General features: G+C 60.3%; 2 protein-coding genes across 6 annotated transcripts; both read right to left on the reverse strand.

The window, feature by feature from the left end:
• Window positions 1-91: 91 nt before the first annotated feature.
• MCOLN1 (mucolipin TRP cation channel 1) lies at window positions 92-8,249 on the reverse strand. Of its 2 annotated transcripts, none has more exons than XM_057540679.1 (14): window positions 8,030-8,247; window positions 6,341-6,546; window positions 5,636-5,803; window positions 5,384-5,549; window positions 4,665-4,773; window positions 4,322-4,418; window positions 3,999-4,098; window positions 3,687-3,793; window positions 3,433-3,582; window positions 3,185-3,286; window positions 2,634-2,756; window positions 1,996-2,211; window positions 418-548; window positions 92-313 (listed from the first exon to the last, which is right to left on the reverse strand). In XM_057540679.1, exons 1-14 carry the CDS (start codon window positions 8,058-8,060, stop codon window positions 277-279), a joined length of 1,743 nt encoding a protein of 580 aa, XP_057396662.1. In that variant the 5' UTR covers window positions 8,061-8,247; the 3' UTR covers window positions 92-276. The 2 variants fall into 2 exon arrangements, 1 of the variants encoding a protein (XP_057396662.1); XR_009007146.1 differs by lacking the exon at window positions 92-313 and adding an exon at window positions 678-1,094 and having other exon boundaries at window positions 423-548; window positions 8,030-8,249.
• A 1,555-nt stretch (window positions 8,250-9,804) lies between these two features.
• ZNF358 (zinc finger protein 358) lies at window positions 9,805-13,931 on the reverse strand. 4 transcript variants are annotated; one of them, XM_057541737.1, is made up of 3 exons: window positions 13,655-13,788; window positions 11,837-11,942; window positions 9,805-11,588 (listed from the first exon to the last, which is right to left on the reverse strand). In XM_057541737.1, exons 2-3 carry the CDS (start codon window positions 11,907-11,909, stop codon window positions 9,880-9,882), a joined length of 1,782 nt encoding a protein of 593 aa, XP_057397720.1. In that variant the 5' UTR covers window positions 11,910-11,942; window positions 13,655-13,788; the 3' UTR covers window positions 9,805-9,879. The 4 variants fall into 4 exon arrangements, with proteins under 4 accessions (XP_057397720.1, XP_057397719.1, XP_057397721.1 ...); XM_057541736.1 differs by lacking the exon at window positions 13,655-13,788 and adding an exon at window positions 13,380-13,622; XM_057541738.1 differs by lacking the exon at window positions 13,655-13,788 and adding an exon at window positions 12,119-12,243.
• Between the last annotated feature and the right edge of the window lie 952 nt (window positions 13,932-14,883).

Raw genomic sequence — 14,883 nt, forward strand, 5'->3', positions numbered from 1 at the left:
TGAGCCAGCCACACTTAGTGTGGCAACGCTTTAAAGGGACCGAAGACCAGTTGGCGCAGGGAATACCCCTCCCGCTAGAAATGAGAACAAGTTAATTTTCCCGTTTATTTAACACCCACTCTAACCCTCCCTGTCCCACTCCAATGTCCGACCCGACTAGCCCAGGCCCTCACAGGGCGCGACAGGGAGCCGGTCCTTAAAAAGCAAAGGCTAAAATAAATAAGCATGGGTCTCCGCAGTCCGGGGGCTAACGTCCTATGACGGTCCCGGTCCGAGTCAATTCACCAGCAACGAATGCTCCTCCGAAGCGTCCCTGGAGGAAGGTCGGTGTCAGCGGAGGCGGAAGGCATCAGTTCCCTCAGGCCCGCTTCCCTTCCCCTGAGCCAATCCCAAACCCAAGCCAACCCGGCCTCCAACCTGCCGCAGCAGCAGAGGAGGCTGCAGGCGGAGCCGCTCCCACGGCGGAATTTGCCGGAGGTGGGGCTGTCCTGGCACTGCGCGATGTAGGCCTGGAGCTCGCTCTCCTCTGCGCCCGCTCCGCCCGGGTGCTGGGGAGAGATGCCCGGCGGCCCGGCATGAAAGTGGCCTCTGACGTTCGAGGCCCTTGAGATGCGCCCTCCCCTCCCCCTCCTCCCCCCCCCCCCCCCCCTTCTCTCCAGTCATCTGGATCTTCTCACCGGTCCTCGTGGACCAACCAGGCTCCCACCTCTGGGCCTCTGCACCGTGCTGTGCCCTCCACCTGCTGTTCCTCGTGGTTTGCTTCACCCGGAGACATTCCCTGACCACTGAATGTGTGCACACCCTGAATCTTGGTCAGTGGGTGCCCTCCGCCGTGGCTCCAGCGCCTCGAGCCGTGCCTGACCCAATCTGGGTGCCTGGCAACCACCCACTTGGGAGGGGGCGGGCGGGGTGCAAACATCTGCATTCCCAGCAGCAGTGAATGTTCTGGCTTTTAGCCTTGTCTTCATCTCTCCCAACCTCACGGGGCCAATATCTCCTCTCCAAGTCCTTTCTGGCTCTAGGTCTTTGCTTTGGCTGTTCCTTCTCCCTGGTGCTCTCTCTCTTGGGCTCCTGTCTCATCAATCCAGAACTTCCTGAGAGGATGGAAAGGTGTGAAATCTATGCTGTCCAAATCTGGTAGCTACTAGCCACATTGGCTTTTGGGCGCTTGCTCTGTGGATGGTGTGAGTGAGGAACTGAATCTGGAATTGTATTTCATTTTCATACTAGAGACTACTATTGGACAGCACATTCTAGCAACTTTCCTGGACTCAGCCCCATACGAGTCTAAAGCAGGGGCCTCTGTGTAACCTTCCATACTTCCTTTACACCTCTCATCAGTTGGCTGTTATACTCCCGTTTGTGCATCATTCATCCTGCCCTCCAGTCTTGGACAGACCATGTATGCCTGTTTCCACAGATGCCTGGCACCCAGCACCAGGCTTGGCACACAGTAGGCTGTCACACGTGTTTGCTAAAAGATCCTGTCTATCTGCCACGCCCATGTTCTGCTCTGACCCTCGCAGCCTGCAGGACAACCACCCTTCCCCAGACCCACAGAACAGAGGGGTTGGGAGTGGGGCTTCCGGAATGAGACAGTCGTAGGTTGAGCCGGGTTCCACCACATGCTTGGTAGCTGACCTTGGGCGAGTCACTGAAATTCTATGGCTTGGCTTCCCTGTCAGTGAAAGCAGACGCAGGAACCCTACCTGGCCCGAGCCCCACACCTTGATAAAACTGAGAGTGTGGCAGCTGTGACTGGGACGGTATGGGTCCCTCCTGGGCCCCCCAATTCCGAGCCACCCTCTCCTTTGGCCTCGTAGAGTCTCCCACATTCTCTCCCTGGGTCCTCCTCTCCGCACCCCGCCGTGGCCAACCACGAGGGACTCAGAGCCCGAGTCTGGGGCCGTGCGTGCACGCACGCACGCACGCACGGCCCCACGGGGAGGCAGGGGGAAGGCAGGCCGGGGGGGCGCGGGGGGACCGGCAGCTAACCTTGATGGTGTCGTAGGCGCCGGTGATGAGCGCGATGAAGAGGCTGAGCACCATGTAGATGAACAGGCTGATGAAGGAGTACAGGTAGAGCTGGGAGAACAGCCAGACCAGGCTGCTGCGGCCTTGCTGCGCCTGCATCGCCGCGAACGTCACGAACATGTCATCGCCGTTGATGAGCGAGAAGAGGCACTCGGACACCATGGACAGCGAGCGGAACTGCCGGCAGGCAGGGGGGTCGGGGGTCAGAGGGAGCTGTGGGCACGGCTGGGGGCCGGCGTTGGGGGGTCAGAGGGAGCTGCGGGCATGGCTGGGGGCTGGGGTTGGGAGCTTTGGGGGTCAGAGGGGACAGAGTACAGAGTACCAGTAGTCACGATAGGGCCAGCTGGGGGGGGGGGGGTCACTGAAGAATGACAAGGTCATAGAGTCAAGGCTAGGGTCACCGGGGATCAGAGGGGACAGTGGGTAGAACTGCTGCAAACTTGCTGGTAAGGAACCAGGGGTCAAGGTGGGTCATTCAGTGTCACCAAGTCAACAAAAGATAGACCAGGAGTCAGGGGGCTCGGGAAGTAAGATGGGGAGCCAGGGATCCCTCATCTGTGGGTCACGAGCGCCACCCACAGGTCCCGGCCAGCCCCTACCTTCACATGGTAGGGCCCCAACACAATCCAGCCGCAGAAGCAATAGCCCAGGTAGATGACGGCCACACAGCAGCAGAAGCGCATGACGCTGGGCAGGGCCACCCGCAGCGTGGCGATGAGGATCTGCGGAGGGGCGGGGGTTGGGGTGGGGGGAGGGTGGGGTGTGTGTGTCAGCAATGGGGGCGGGACCACAAGCCAGGTGGGCCGTGAGCCTGCGGATGGGGTGAAGCCTGCCCAAGGGCATGATGGGGTGACCACAGAAGCTGGGATGACCGTCGACAAGGCAGGGTGGTGCTGAGCAGGCCCGAGGGCACCCCCTGGCTGGACTCAGCTCGGGGGAGGAGTATGAAGGAGCAGGCTCACGTGACCCCTGCCCAGGTGGAGTGACAGGTGTGCCTGGTGTGGGCAGGTATGGGGAAGAGGCTCCTGGCGGGTCATCTGCAAGGGCTGGTGATGGCGATATGTGTACCAATTCATCTGGGGGTGGGGGTGGGAATTAAGGGACACGTGGCCGCCCCTGGGAGGGCCCCGCCTGCGTGTCGGAGGCTTACGTTGTACTTGTGGAAGAAGGTCAGGTAGCGGATGACACCGACCCAGACGAGCAGCGTCGAGGTGCCCAGGAGGATGCTGCAGACGTCATAGCTTGCCAGGTTCTAGGGGCAGGAGAAGCGTCAACCCCACCCAGCCTGGCCCTTCCCTGGGAATGGGGCCCCGGGCAGGCATCAGCAGGGGTGGGAGAAGGGGCCAGGGTCTGGAAGGACACCCTGGGGCTTGGGGGCAGGGCGTGGGCAGGACCCACCTTGGCTTCGATGCCGATCTTCATGATGGTGCCTGAGATGGTGAGCACGTCGCTGGTGACCAGCAGGATGTACCAGCCGTTGACAAATTCCAGCCGCTCCCACAGGCTGATGACCTGTCCCCGCTTCCGCCGCATGAACCTGACAAACTCCTGCAGGGGGAGGTGGGCGGGGTGAGGGCCGGTCCGGACATGGGAGGCGTGCCACCCTGGCCTTGGTGGTCCCAGAGCTGGGTAAGGCTGGGGGCGGCGCTCACGTTCTGCAGCAGGAAGCCTCGGAGCAGCGAGCGGGCACACAGCAGGAAGGAGAAGGCACAAGTGAGGATCACGACCACATCAAACAGGAGCCGGAAGCTGTTGTCTCCTGTGGGGAGGGGGCCGAAGGCAGGGCCAGGAGTGAGGCAGCTGGGCCAGGCCTAAGGGGCTTCAGGGCTGGTTTGGGTTGGTCATCAGGTTCATGGGTTTCTCTGGGTAAGTCGGGAGTTTGGTCCGTGCTGGTCTGGGGCTTGGGGAATTCCTGGGCAGGTTGGGGCCCCTGGTCAGTGCTAGTCCGGGGCTTCGGGGCTCACCATGGCCGAAGACGCTGGGGTGCTTACACTCCTGGATGTGGGCCTCGGTCTCCAGGCTGATGGGGATACGCCCACTGTGTGCCTTATTGTCAAATGTGATCTGCAGGGGTGTGGCGGGGCGGGACGGGACAGAGTAAACCTCAGCAGACCTAGGCTCCCAGAGGCGCAGGACGGATGGTCTCTCCAGCCCCGGCCTCCCCCATCACCCACACGCTGCCCTTGGCCGAGGGTCCCCAGCTCCAGGACTCAGAAGTCCCATGCCCCCCATGCCACCCCATCACTGGCCAGCCCCTCGCCCCACACCCCAGGCGTTGCGGGCTCACCAGGATGCTGAAGGTGTAGCAGTCTGGGATTTCATTATTGATCAGGCTCTGGAGGTTGATGGTCTTCAGCTGGAAGTGGATGGTGACGTTGATCAGCCTGGGTGGGGGGAGGCTTGGGTGAGGGTGAGGGGGCTCTTCCCATCCCTCCTGCCCCGGAGTGCCAGCACTCCTGCCCCACGCTGACTCTGCCGCTGGCAGAGGAAGTGCTCAAATGGCAGCATCGGCATGGCTCGCCCCTGCCCCCGCCTGTGGGGAAGCGGCTGCCCCTCCCACCAGCCCCGCCCCTGAAGATGCCTGGAGTCCTGCCCCCCCACCCTCCTCGGCCCCCTTCATGGGGCAGTACTTGTGGAACTTGAGCGTGAGGTTCTTGTAACTGGTGCTGCCATCCAACAGGGAGAGCTCATCACTGGGGGGCACAGGGGGTCTCTCGGGAGGGTCCACCCGGATACAGTCTGAAGACAGGGAGTCAGGGAAGGGACACTGGGGACAGGGGAGGCACAGGCAGGTCTCCCCAGAGTCCCCGACAGACCCCTTCCCTGCTTTCCTTCCCTCTTCATACTTCGACATTTGTCATTTGTTCCTGCTGTCTCCCCCCAGGGTCAGGCCTGGTCTGTCTCACTCCCTACACAGACCCTAGTGCCTGGCGCTCAGTGGGCCCCCAAATGTTTAGGGAATGAATGGAGTGAAACATAACACTCAGCCCTTTCTGCGTGCCAAGCATTCTGCTAATCGTCAAATTATTAATGATCGTGACCACCCCGTCTCCTGGATGAGCAGAAGGCAAAGTGGGATTTTGAAGATTTTTTTTTTTTTGATGTGGACCATTTTTAAAGTCTTTATTGAATTTGTTACAATATTGCTTCTGTTTTATGTTTTGTTTTGTTTTGTTTTTTCCAGCTGCCAGGCATGTGGGATCTTAGCTCCCTCACCAGGGATCGAAACCGCACCCCCTGCATTGGAAGACAAAGTCTTAACCACTGGACCGCCAGGGAAGTCCCTGAAGTAGGATTTTTTTTTTTTTTTTTTTAATCCCAACAGCTGAGCCCTGCCCAGCCCACTCACCAGTGATGACCATCGGGTCGATGTCAAAGGTGTCATTGGCTGGGTCCACGTGGCCCCGGTGGTAGTAGCACTGGCAGAGGGCCAGAGCCGAGCCATTGGCCCAGGGCCCGCCCCCGCCCCGCACATAAGCATACCGCCCCAGGGACACGTCGGGGAGCATCAGGTACTGTGGGCAAAGGAGGGGAGGGTCAGTCAGCCCCGCCCGTTCTCTCGGGCGGGCCCACCTGCCCTCCTGCTCCTGGTCGCCCGCACCTGGTCCACGGCATGGAAGATGGCCTGGTACAGCTGCTCCCGGGTATAGGCCGCGAAGGTGTCATCCGCCCCGTCTGAGTAGCCCAGCAGGAAGAGGTGCCGGAAGGCGATGGTGTTCTCCTCCCGGAAAGTCACCGCCAGCTGGTTGCTGAGCCCAAACAGGATGAGCTGGCGGGAGGGACGGGGAGGATTGGCACTGCCGGCACGGGGTCTCCCACGGCGCATGAGTGGAGGCAGAGAAAAGAGAGGGCCCACCCCGTGAGGGCATGACCACCACACGTCCCCAAGGCGCAGCACACAGTGGCCACTCACAGAACTCGTGGCAACAACTAATGTTCATGAAATGATTACCGGATGAATGTTCGAGAGTCAGCACGGCATCAGACTGCCAGGGTCCGAGTGCCACCTTCCAAGGCTCAGCTGCTATGTGACTTTGGACAAGTCCCTTAACCTCGCTGAGCCTCAGCTGTCCTATCTATAGAAAGGGGCAAGAGCAGCGGCTAGGACCTCAGAGGGCATTTGTGAAGCTTAAAGGAGCTGCTCCCGTGCAGATCCAAGAGGGCTTCCTGGCGGATTAGTGCCACTGTCACTATCATGATTTGGGGCTGTGGGGTCAGGACTAGGCTCTGACTCCAAGATTCCCCTTCAAGGAAAACAGCGACCACAGGTGGCATTCTGCAGCAGGGGGGGCCCTGAAGGTCTCACCTGCACGGTGACCACCAGGATCTTCACCACCTGCAGCATGAGCTTGAAGGGCTTACGGCCCTTGGCCCGAAATTTATCACAGGGGCTCATGAAGAAGTACTTGAGACGACGGCGGAGATCCTCCTCTTCTGGAGGGGTTGAAGGGGCTGGGGAAGGCCCCACCTGGGTCCCATACCCAGGTTTGGGTGTCAGGAGGCGCTCAGTCTCTGTGGGATGGGAGAGGGCAGTGGGGACCAGGCCTAGGCAGGTTCACCTGCCAATAGGGGAGGCAAGTCCCAAGCTCCAGCCAAGAAAGAACTCTGAGAGATCTAAGGAAAACCAGAAAATCCGTAACATTTTAGGGATCTATGCAGCAGTGTTGGCTCAGCGGTTACAAGTTACTCAAAAGGGCCTGAGTTGATTCCTGCCCCTGCTCCAGGGCACTCAGCTTCCCTGAGCCTCAGCTACCTCGTCTGCAAAATGGGGCAATAAAATCTCTCACCAAGAAGCTAACGATTTGACACTTACAAAGCATTCGGTCTCTGAGTCTCAATAATTCCTCAATGAATAGAGCCTATTCTATTTTTTTGGTTTGTTTTTGGGGTTTTTTTTGGCTGTGCCGTGCGGCATGTGGGATCTTAGTTCCCCGACCAGGGATTGAACCAGGCCACAACAGTGAAAGCGCTGAGTCCTAACCACTGGACCCCCAGGGAACTCCTGAATAGAGGCTACTCTAAGAACCACTTATTCCTTTCAATCCTGACCAGTCCAAGAGGAAAGCCCAAGTTTTCAGCAACGGCTCGGGTCATAGCTGGTCACAGCAGCCCAGAACTGTTCCTGACACAACCCACCATCCCCACTGGGAGAACCCCGCTTCCTTCCAGGGTCTGGCTGGCCCCCTGCCTGGCATGGCCACCAGGATGAAATGTAGGCACCGTCAGAACCTGTCCGGCAGGGAGGGCCAGCCGCTGGTCCCTTTGGAGCTCAGATGCTGTCGTGGTTGTTTACAAGATAGTTGGATGGGAAGCCAAAGGGGAGGCCGCCTCCCTGGCTGGGATCACAGCTAATCCACCCCAGACTCTACCAGCCAGGACATCTTTCAGGTGTCTGCAGCTAGCTTAAGAAGGGAAGATCAACACAAAGGGCATTCCTCCAGGCTGCCCTGTGAGAAGCGACTGAGATTCCTTGTGTTTGGAGACCTGAAATTGAGTTAGGCGCCTGCGCTTAAAGTGGCAACCCCGCCCCCAGCACTCCTGCCTAAGTTTAGAGAAGCTGAACATTTGCCTCCTGGTCTGTGGAAGGAAAGCCTGGGTGTCAGACGTGCGAGTTGGAGAAGCTGGGGCCCGCTGTCGGGGTTCCAGCAAAGCTGAGCAATCCGAATCTAGGCTCAGAATGCAAATCCTGGGACCCTCGCCGCCCGAGTCGAAAAGCTAGCGATCCGCCAGCTGCCTGAGTTGAGGTACTCAGAGCAGAGGCTGGGTTCAGAAAGGGCGGTCGGAGTCCCACCACTCCGAGGTCAGAGAAGCTGATGCCCACCCGCCGCTCAGGTTCTAGGAGCCGTCTGCCCATATGTACGCCAAGGGGACGCTGAGAGGTCAGCACCGGAGTTGAGGAAAGGGAAACCGGGAGGTCCGCCGCCCCAGGTCGGAGAAGCCGCCCGCCCGTCCGCCGCACGCGTTCTGGGACTTGCGGGGCCGCCCGCGCCCTCACCTGAGCCACGCGGGCCTACGGGCACTGCCATGCCGGGGCGGGGAGCGCCGAACGCCGGCGGGCGCGGCGGTACAACCTGCGTCCGAACACCCGCTGCTGTCACTGCGGCCTCGCTCCCTCGCGGTGCAGCTTCAAACCCTCCCGCGTCAGCTGACTGGAGCCCCAGTCACGTGACCAGCGCGGCCCTGGAGGCAGGTGACGGAATCCGGTCCCTCCCCGTGCGCCACGACGACCCCTGCCGGAGCAGCACGCATGCGTGCCTCAGCTGGCGACTTGCCCTTAGGCGGTCCCGAGGTCCTAGCGCCGACGGGCGGAAATGTGCTGGGGGATGGGCTGGCTGCTGGCTCCGTCCTGGCTCCCTGTCATGCCCCCGTCCAGTGCTAACCTCTTGACTTCCATGTCCAGTGTTTGACCCCTTTCCCTCCGCGGTGTCGGATGATGATCCCACCTCAAGGCTGCCCCGCTCCATCCTCCCAGAAACTCTGCGTTACTCTCAACCCCCTCTCATCCGAACTATCATGAAATCCTACTTCATTTCCTAATTACATCCCAAATAGGACCACTTTTCCCCACTCCTATGGCTATAAACCCAGAGTCCCCCAACATTCCCTATGGCCTGGACCACTGCAACAACCTCCCTGATCTTAGGCTTCCATTCCGGATCCCCTCCACTCCACTCTCAATCCAGCAGCCAGAAGCATCTTCAAAAAATAATTCATATCAGTCCTCTGTCCGAACCTGCTGGTAGCTTCCCATTTCTCTGGGATGACAAGCAAACTCCCCACTTCAGTCTACCAGGGCCTTCTGTTCTGGCCCCGCCTAACTCCTCCCCTAGCTCATCTCTCAGCGGCCCCAGGGCCTTTGCACAATCTTGCCCTAGAGCATAAAGGTTAAGAACTTAGGCTCTGGAAGGCAGACAATTTGGGTTTAAATCTAGGTGCTCCCAACCACCACTTCTGGGTCTTCCAAAAAGTCCCTTAAACTCCATGTGCCTCAGTGTCTTCATTTGCAAAATGGGAATACTCATAGTTACCTGCCTCATGGAGCTGCTGAGAGAATTAAATGAGAAAATGCTAGAGCATAGCACAAGCCTGGGCAAACAGTACTGATGATTAAATTAGAGGTTATTGGGATTATAAAGTCCTTCCTTGGGAAGGCTGTCCGCCATCTAAATCAGAAGTCTTGTTATGCTTCTTGTTGAATGTACCATACTCTGTAATTACTTTTTAAATGTTTCTGAACTCGGTCTCTGAGCTCTGTGAGGGCCAAGGCCATGCTTATCTTGCTCCCTGCTGAGACCCAAGCAATCAACAGATGTTTGTTGAATGCATAAATGAGTGACCTCCTTTGTCCCGTGGTGTACCTGCAACGTGGGCTTTGAAGGGCAAGGGGTAAGTTAGGGGAGCAGACGGGGCAGGGCCGCCCACATGGTTTCATATCAGCCTCCACTATCAGCCTGCTAGACGGTCAACAGGCCAGAAATCCCACCATTCCTGGGAAAGCCAACTCCAAAACGAAGGGAGTTAGACCACCCACAGGATAAGTCTGCCCCTGACTGGGGTGGCCAGGTCTCGGGGAGCAGAGTGGCAACTGCTGGGATGGACCAGTGTGAGACCTTGTCGGGGAAGCTAGGAAGCCTGGAGGATATTGTGGGGGGGGAGCCAGGACATTGAGGTTCTATTTGTATGTTTGGCTCTGGCCATACCCTCCCATCTCCAGAAGAAGAGGCTGTGCATTAGAGAAAAAACAGCAACAGGAGAACCACAACACAGAGCCAGGAGGAGTGGGAGGATTTTACTAACTGCACAACACACAACTTTCCCAGGCCCCTGCGAGTGCCAGCATGCCCTTCAGCCATCAGGCCCCAGCAGTGCCCCTTGCTCCTGCACCCACTCGGGACTCTCGCCGGTAGGGAGGACTGGGCTGACAGTATCATGGGTGGGAGAGCCGGGGTCAGGGCTGGGCGCGGGATCCGGGTCGGGGCTGGGACCAGATCTGTGACCAGGGCTGGCCACAAGGTCGGAATTGGCATTGTGCCCAGGCTCAGGGTCAGAAGATTTGACAGAATCAGGGGTGGGGGTAGAACCAGAGCCAGGGATGGGTTTGGGGCTGGGATTGGGGGGGGAGCCCAGCGCAGAGCCAGGGTCAGGGTCAAGACCAGAGCTGGGGCCGGGGCTGAGGCCCAGGCCTGAACCCAGCACAGAGACAGCATCAGGACCCAGAAGGGAGACCTGCCCCGGCCTCAACATCGAAGCGGGGCTGAGGCCCAAACCGGCGGCGGCCGCAGCAGCTGCAGCGGCCGCGCCCTCATGCACCCGCTTGTGCTTGGTGAGGCTGGAGGCTTGGCCGAAGGCCTTGCCGCAGAGCTGGCAGCGGTAGGGGCGCTCGCCCGAATGCACGTGCAGGTGCTGCAGCAGCGCCGAACTCTGCCCAAAGGCCTTGGAGCAGTGGGGGCAGGCGTAGGGCCGCTCGCCGGTGTGGATGCGCAGGTGATGCTGCAGGTTGGAACTCTGGCCGAAGGCCTTGCCGCAGTGCGGACAGCGGTAGGGGCGCTCGGCCGTGTGTGTGCGCTGGTGCTGCAGCAGCGCGGAGCTCTGGCCGAAGGCCTTGCCGCACTGCGGGCACGGGTACGGCCGCTCACCCGTGTGCGTGCGCAGGTGCTTCAGCAGCGCCGAGCCCTGCCCGAAGCCCTTGGCGCACACCGGGCACTTGTGCGGCCGCGGGCCGCCGTGCGTGCGCAGGTGCTGCGCCAGCAGCGAACCGTGCCCGAAGGCTTTGCCGCACACGGGGCAGTGGTGCGGCTTCTCGCCGCTGTGGCTGCTGCGGTGCTTGAGCAGCGTGGAGCGCCAGCCAAAGGCCTTGCCACACGCCGCGCACTGGTAGGGCCGCGCGCCCGTGTGGATGCCGCGGTGCTGGGCCAGCGTGGCGCCGTGGCTGAACGACTTGCCGCAGTCGGGGCAGCGGTAAGGCTTCTCGCCGCTGTGGGTGCGGCGGTGCTGGCTCAGACCCGAGCTGCGGCGGAAGGCTCGCCCGCAATCCGGGCAGGAGAAGGGCCGGGGCGGGCTGGCAGGTGCAGGGAGCACCGCGGGGCCGGCAGCCAGGACCTCGGGGGTGGCAGTGAGGTCGGACGAGAGGGGGTCCAGGTCTGGGGTGGCAGCAGGACTGAGGGTGTCGCTGTTAGGGTCGAGAACCAGGGGGACGGGGCCGATGACGTCTGGGTCGTCAAAACTTGAAGACATGGGGTCGAGATCTTGGGGATCCGAGTCACGGATCCCCAAGATGGAGCTCGGTGCTTCCACATCGGGATCCAGATCCTCGGAGACAGGCTCCAGATCTTCATAGCTGGGGTCCACATCTTCAGAGACAGTGTTGAGGTCTTCCGGCTCAGGCTCTGGGTTTTCAGAAACTGGGTCCAGCTCTTCCCTCTTGGGGTCTAGGTCTTCTGAGTCGGAGTCAAGCTCTTCATAATTGGGCCTCGGGCCTTTGTGGCCTGGGTTCCTCACTAGGACGGACCGCCGCATCCCCAGTGTGGAAGTGCTGGCTGCTTCCGGGGCAGGATCTACAGGGTGAGGGCAGAAGGTGAGTGGAGGTAGGTTCTGGGGAACCGAGGGTCTCTTTTGGAGTCTGAGCAGGGAAGGGAGAGGGGGCCAGACCATGCCCCAGATCCCACTCCGGGGCACACACATGGATCATTCTCTTGTCTTGTACTGCAGGGAGATTTTGCACTCGCCCCCGCCAGGGCAGGGAGAAGAGGGACCCTGGTGGGACATGGTTGCGGGGGAGGGAACTCCCTTCTCAGCCCCACACCTGGATAGAAGTCGTGGGACCCAGCACTAGAGGTCTCCAGTACCCAGCTCCATGGCTCTGCCCCTCTCTCCATCCTGGGCTCCTCCTCTCGTGGGCAGCTTGGGTCCTGTGGAGGAGAGAGAGTCTAGATACCTATCCCCTTGACCATGGCCCCTTCATGGGGAAGAGGGTGGGTGTCTGGGTTCCCGTGCTTTCCGCTAAGTACATGGCCTGAATTCCAGTCCCATAGTTGGGGGTGGCATGTTTGGGGGTTCCTAGTAGGGAGGGCGACCCCTAGCTCACCTCCTAGAGAAGAAGCATCCTGACCTCTGAAGCCTCTATCTGGGGGATGAGTGGGGCGGGGGCAAACAATAACTGGTACTCCTCACTGCGGGAGCGCAGAAAGACCCCTGGCTTGCTTCCTGGGGAAGAGACAACGTGAATTCCAAACCTTACAATTCTGGGGTAGGACTGAGTCAAAACACCTGTATTCTGTCTTAGATAGAAGATCCTGAATGCAGATTTCTAAAGCTAGAGTGAGTGTGGGGATATAATATGTGGGACCCCTGGGAGGGAGCAGGGAGACCTGTGGATCCATTAGCCAGGAGGGTAGGAACAGGTGTCGGTGTACCTGTTTGCCCGAGTAGATAGAAGATCCTGAATTCTAACCCCTAGCTGGGGTGGGCAAAATAATACCTGGGGCTCCTCTTGGATTGCTGGAGGGACCCTGGGCCATCTCCTAGGAAGGGGAGATTCCTGAGTGACTGACCCCACGACCGATGTACGGGAATGGGCGTTAGGAACTTTGGTCCCCTCCTGGAAGAAACATCCTGAATTCTAGCTCCGTGGCTAGAGGTAGGGAGGGGGGCAGAGAAACAAGCTGGGAAGCTCCGCTTCAGGGGAGCAGGAGGAACTCAGGATTACCTGAAGGGGAGGTGATGCCCAGCACATGGCTAGGCCTTGGGGAGAAAACAACAAATAGATCTATTCCTGGGAGACAGGGGAGGACCTTTGGCTCTCCTTCTGGGGAGGGGGACCTCCCGAGCCACAACCCCAGAGCTGGGAGTGTGTACGCAAACAGAGAGGCCTGAGTTCCTAGTTCACCTCCTTAAATCCCACGATGGAGGGTCAGGGGACAGTGATGAGTCCCCTCCTGGATTCCCAGGGGGCAGGGGGACCCTTAGATTGGCTCCTGAATTCCCATCTCTGAGCTGCAAGCTGGGAGGAGAAATAACTGGGGTCCTTCTCTGAGTTCCTCGGGGGCAGGTGGAACCCTGGATCACCTCCTGGGGAAGGGGCTTCCAGAACTCTGGACCCCAAGACTGGAGAGTGAGGGGAACAATAACTGGGGTCCTGGGGGAGGGAGGGAACCCCTGTATCCCCCTCTTGAGGATGGGCCTCCTGAACTCCCTACCCCAGGCTGAAGGGTGAGGAGAACAATACCTGGGGCCACTTTTGGGTTCCTGGGGTGGGGGGTCTGGATCGCCTCCAGGGGAGGCGGGCGTCCTGGACTCCCGCCCCCACCCCAACTGAGGGGTTCTCTTCCCCCCCGCCCCCGCCATACCTCCCGATTGACGGCGCCCAGCTCGGGCCGGGCCCTCCCCCGGGGCCGCAGCGGCGGAACCGGCGCGCTAGGCCCGCGGGTCGCGCGGCCCCCTCCCATCGCGCCGGCGTCTCTGCTCTCCCGGGCCGGGGCTGGCGGCGCGCGAGGCGAGGGAGGGGGGTGGACAGAGGTCGCCCAGGGCCGCGCCCCGAGCCGGGGCCCCCCGTCCGCCCGCCCCCCTCACCCCCGCCCCATCGCGGCCGCCGCCCGCCCGACCAGCTCACGGGGACACTCACCCGGCGCCCCTCGCCCCAGCCCGGCCCGCCGCGCCTGCCGGCGCCCCCGGGGCCCGCAGGAAGCCCCCCGCCCGCCAGCCCCGCCGGCGGCCCCCTCGGCCCTGCGGCCCCGCCAAGCGCTCCCAGGGAGCGAGAGGGGCCGGCCGAGGGCCGCAGCGGGAGCTGCTGGGACTTGTAGTTCGCCCGCGTCCGCCTCGGCCGTCGCCATCGCTGCCCCCGCCTCCCCCCGGGCCAGCCTTTGTCCCGGCCCGGCCACCCGGCCGCGCGGCCGCGCCTTTGTCTGCGCCGCGCCCCGCCCGCGCTGTCCCCGCCGCGGCCTCTCCTCTTCTACGTCTCTCTCAGCCGCTCTCGATCCCTCTCCGCCTCTTCCTCTCTCTCTCTGTTCCTTCTCTGTCGCTCTGTCCCTCTATTTCTATGTCTCTCTCCATTTCAGTCTCTTTGCCTCTCTTGCCCTCACTTTTTCTACCTCTGTCCCTCTGTGTCTCTATCCTCTTCTCTCTCCCTGTCTCTGCCTCCTGCCCGGGTCTCTGGTTTCAAGAAACACCGAACATTCTCTCTCTGTCTTGCAGACTGGCAACGCACATCAGCATAGTCAAGACGCTGAGAATTTACAAACTTGTGTATCTTTGCTCAGTCCAGCATTTCCCTCTAAGACTCCTCCTCCAAGGAAAAGAGTTGGGGATACTGAGTGTTTCCTCCTCCTCCTCCCTGGTCACGCACCGCTGTCACTGGTGGACTCCCCGTGCCTGATGCCCCCTCTGAAGCCTAGACCAGATCTGGGAAGCACTCTGGGCAGACTTTACCTGGAGACACAGATCCCTGTGAAGAGGGTGTGAAATACAGCCCAGGCAGCTGGCAGCTGGGCTGTGTGATGTTCTTCCCTGAACATAAACAACGATCCCAGAATATAAACAATGATCACACAAGGCCGCTCTGTGACCGCGTCTGAGCCGAGATAGACACAAGGACACTCTGCAACCACAAAAATGAATACACACCCCCCCCCCAACTAACTCAGATGACCGCCGCTTCTTCCCAATGACTGCCCCATGTTCATCCTCCCACTTCTGAGATAAGAATCACCAAAATACCCAGTCCTAGTTGCCGATCTGCTCCCTGCTTCCTGACAGCACCAGGCTAGAATTGCTTCTACTCTCCTCTTCTTAAAATTACCCAGCACAAGCCTGAATCCTATAAGATGCCCTCCTGTCCCCCAACTCTTCTGGAGA

The sequence above is a fragment of the Balaenoptera acutorostrata genome, chromosome 2 (genome assembly GCF_949987535.1).
Source record: "Balaenoptera acutorostrata chromosome 2, mBalAcu1.1, whole genome shotgun sequence".
NCBI classification, from domain to species: domain Eukaryota; kingdom Metazoa; phylum Chordata; class Mammalia; order Artiodactyla; family Balaenopteridae; genus Balaenoptera; species Balaenoptera acutorostrata.

Coding starts and splice junctions, on each gene's coding strand:
- MCOLN1 (XM_057540679.1), bottom strand. CDS start 8,060: ATGGCAGTGCCCGTAGGCCCGCGTGGCTCAG. Junction 5,804..6,340: donor TCCTGGTGGTCACCGTGCAG/GTGAGACCTTCA, acceptor CCCTCCCGCCAG/CTCATCCTGTTTGGGCTCAG. Junction 5,550..5,635: donor TCTTCCATGCCGTGGACCAG/GTGCGGGCGACC, acceptor CTTTGCCCACAG/TACCTGATGCTCCCCGACGT.
- ZNF358 (XM_057541735.1), bottom strand. CDS start 13,862: ATGGCGACGGCCGAGGCGGACGCGGGCGAACTACAAGTCCCAGCAGCT. Junction 11,589..13,654: donor GCTGGGGCGAGGGGCGCCGG/GTGAGTGTCCCC, acceptor CTCACCCTGTAG/ATCCTGCCCCGGAAGCAGCC.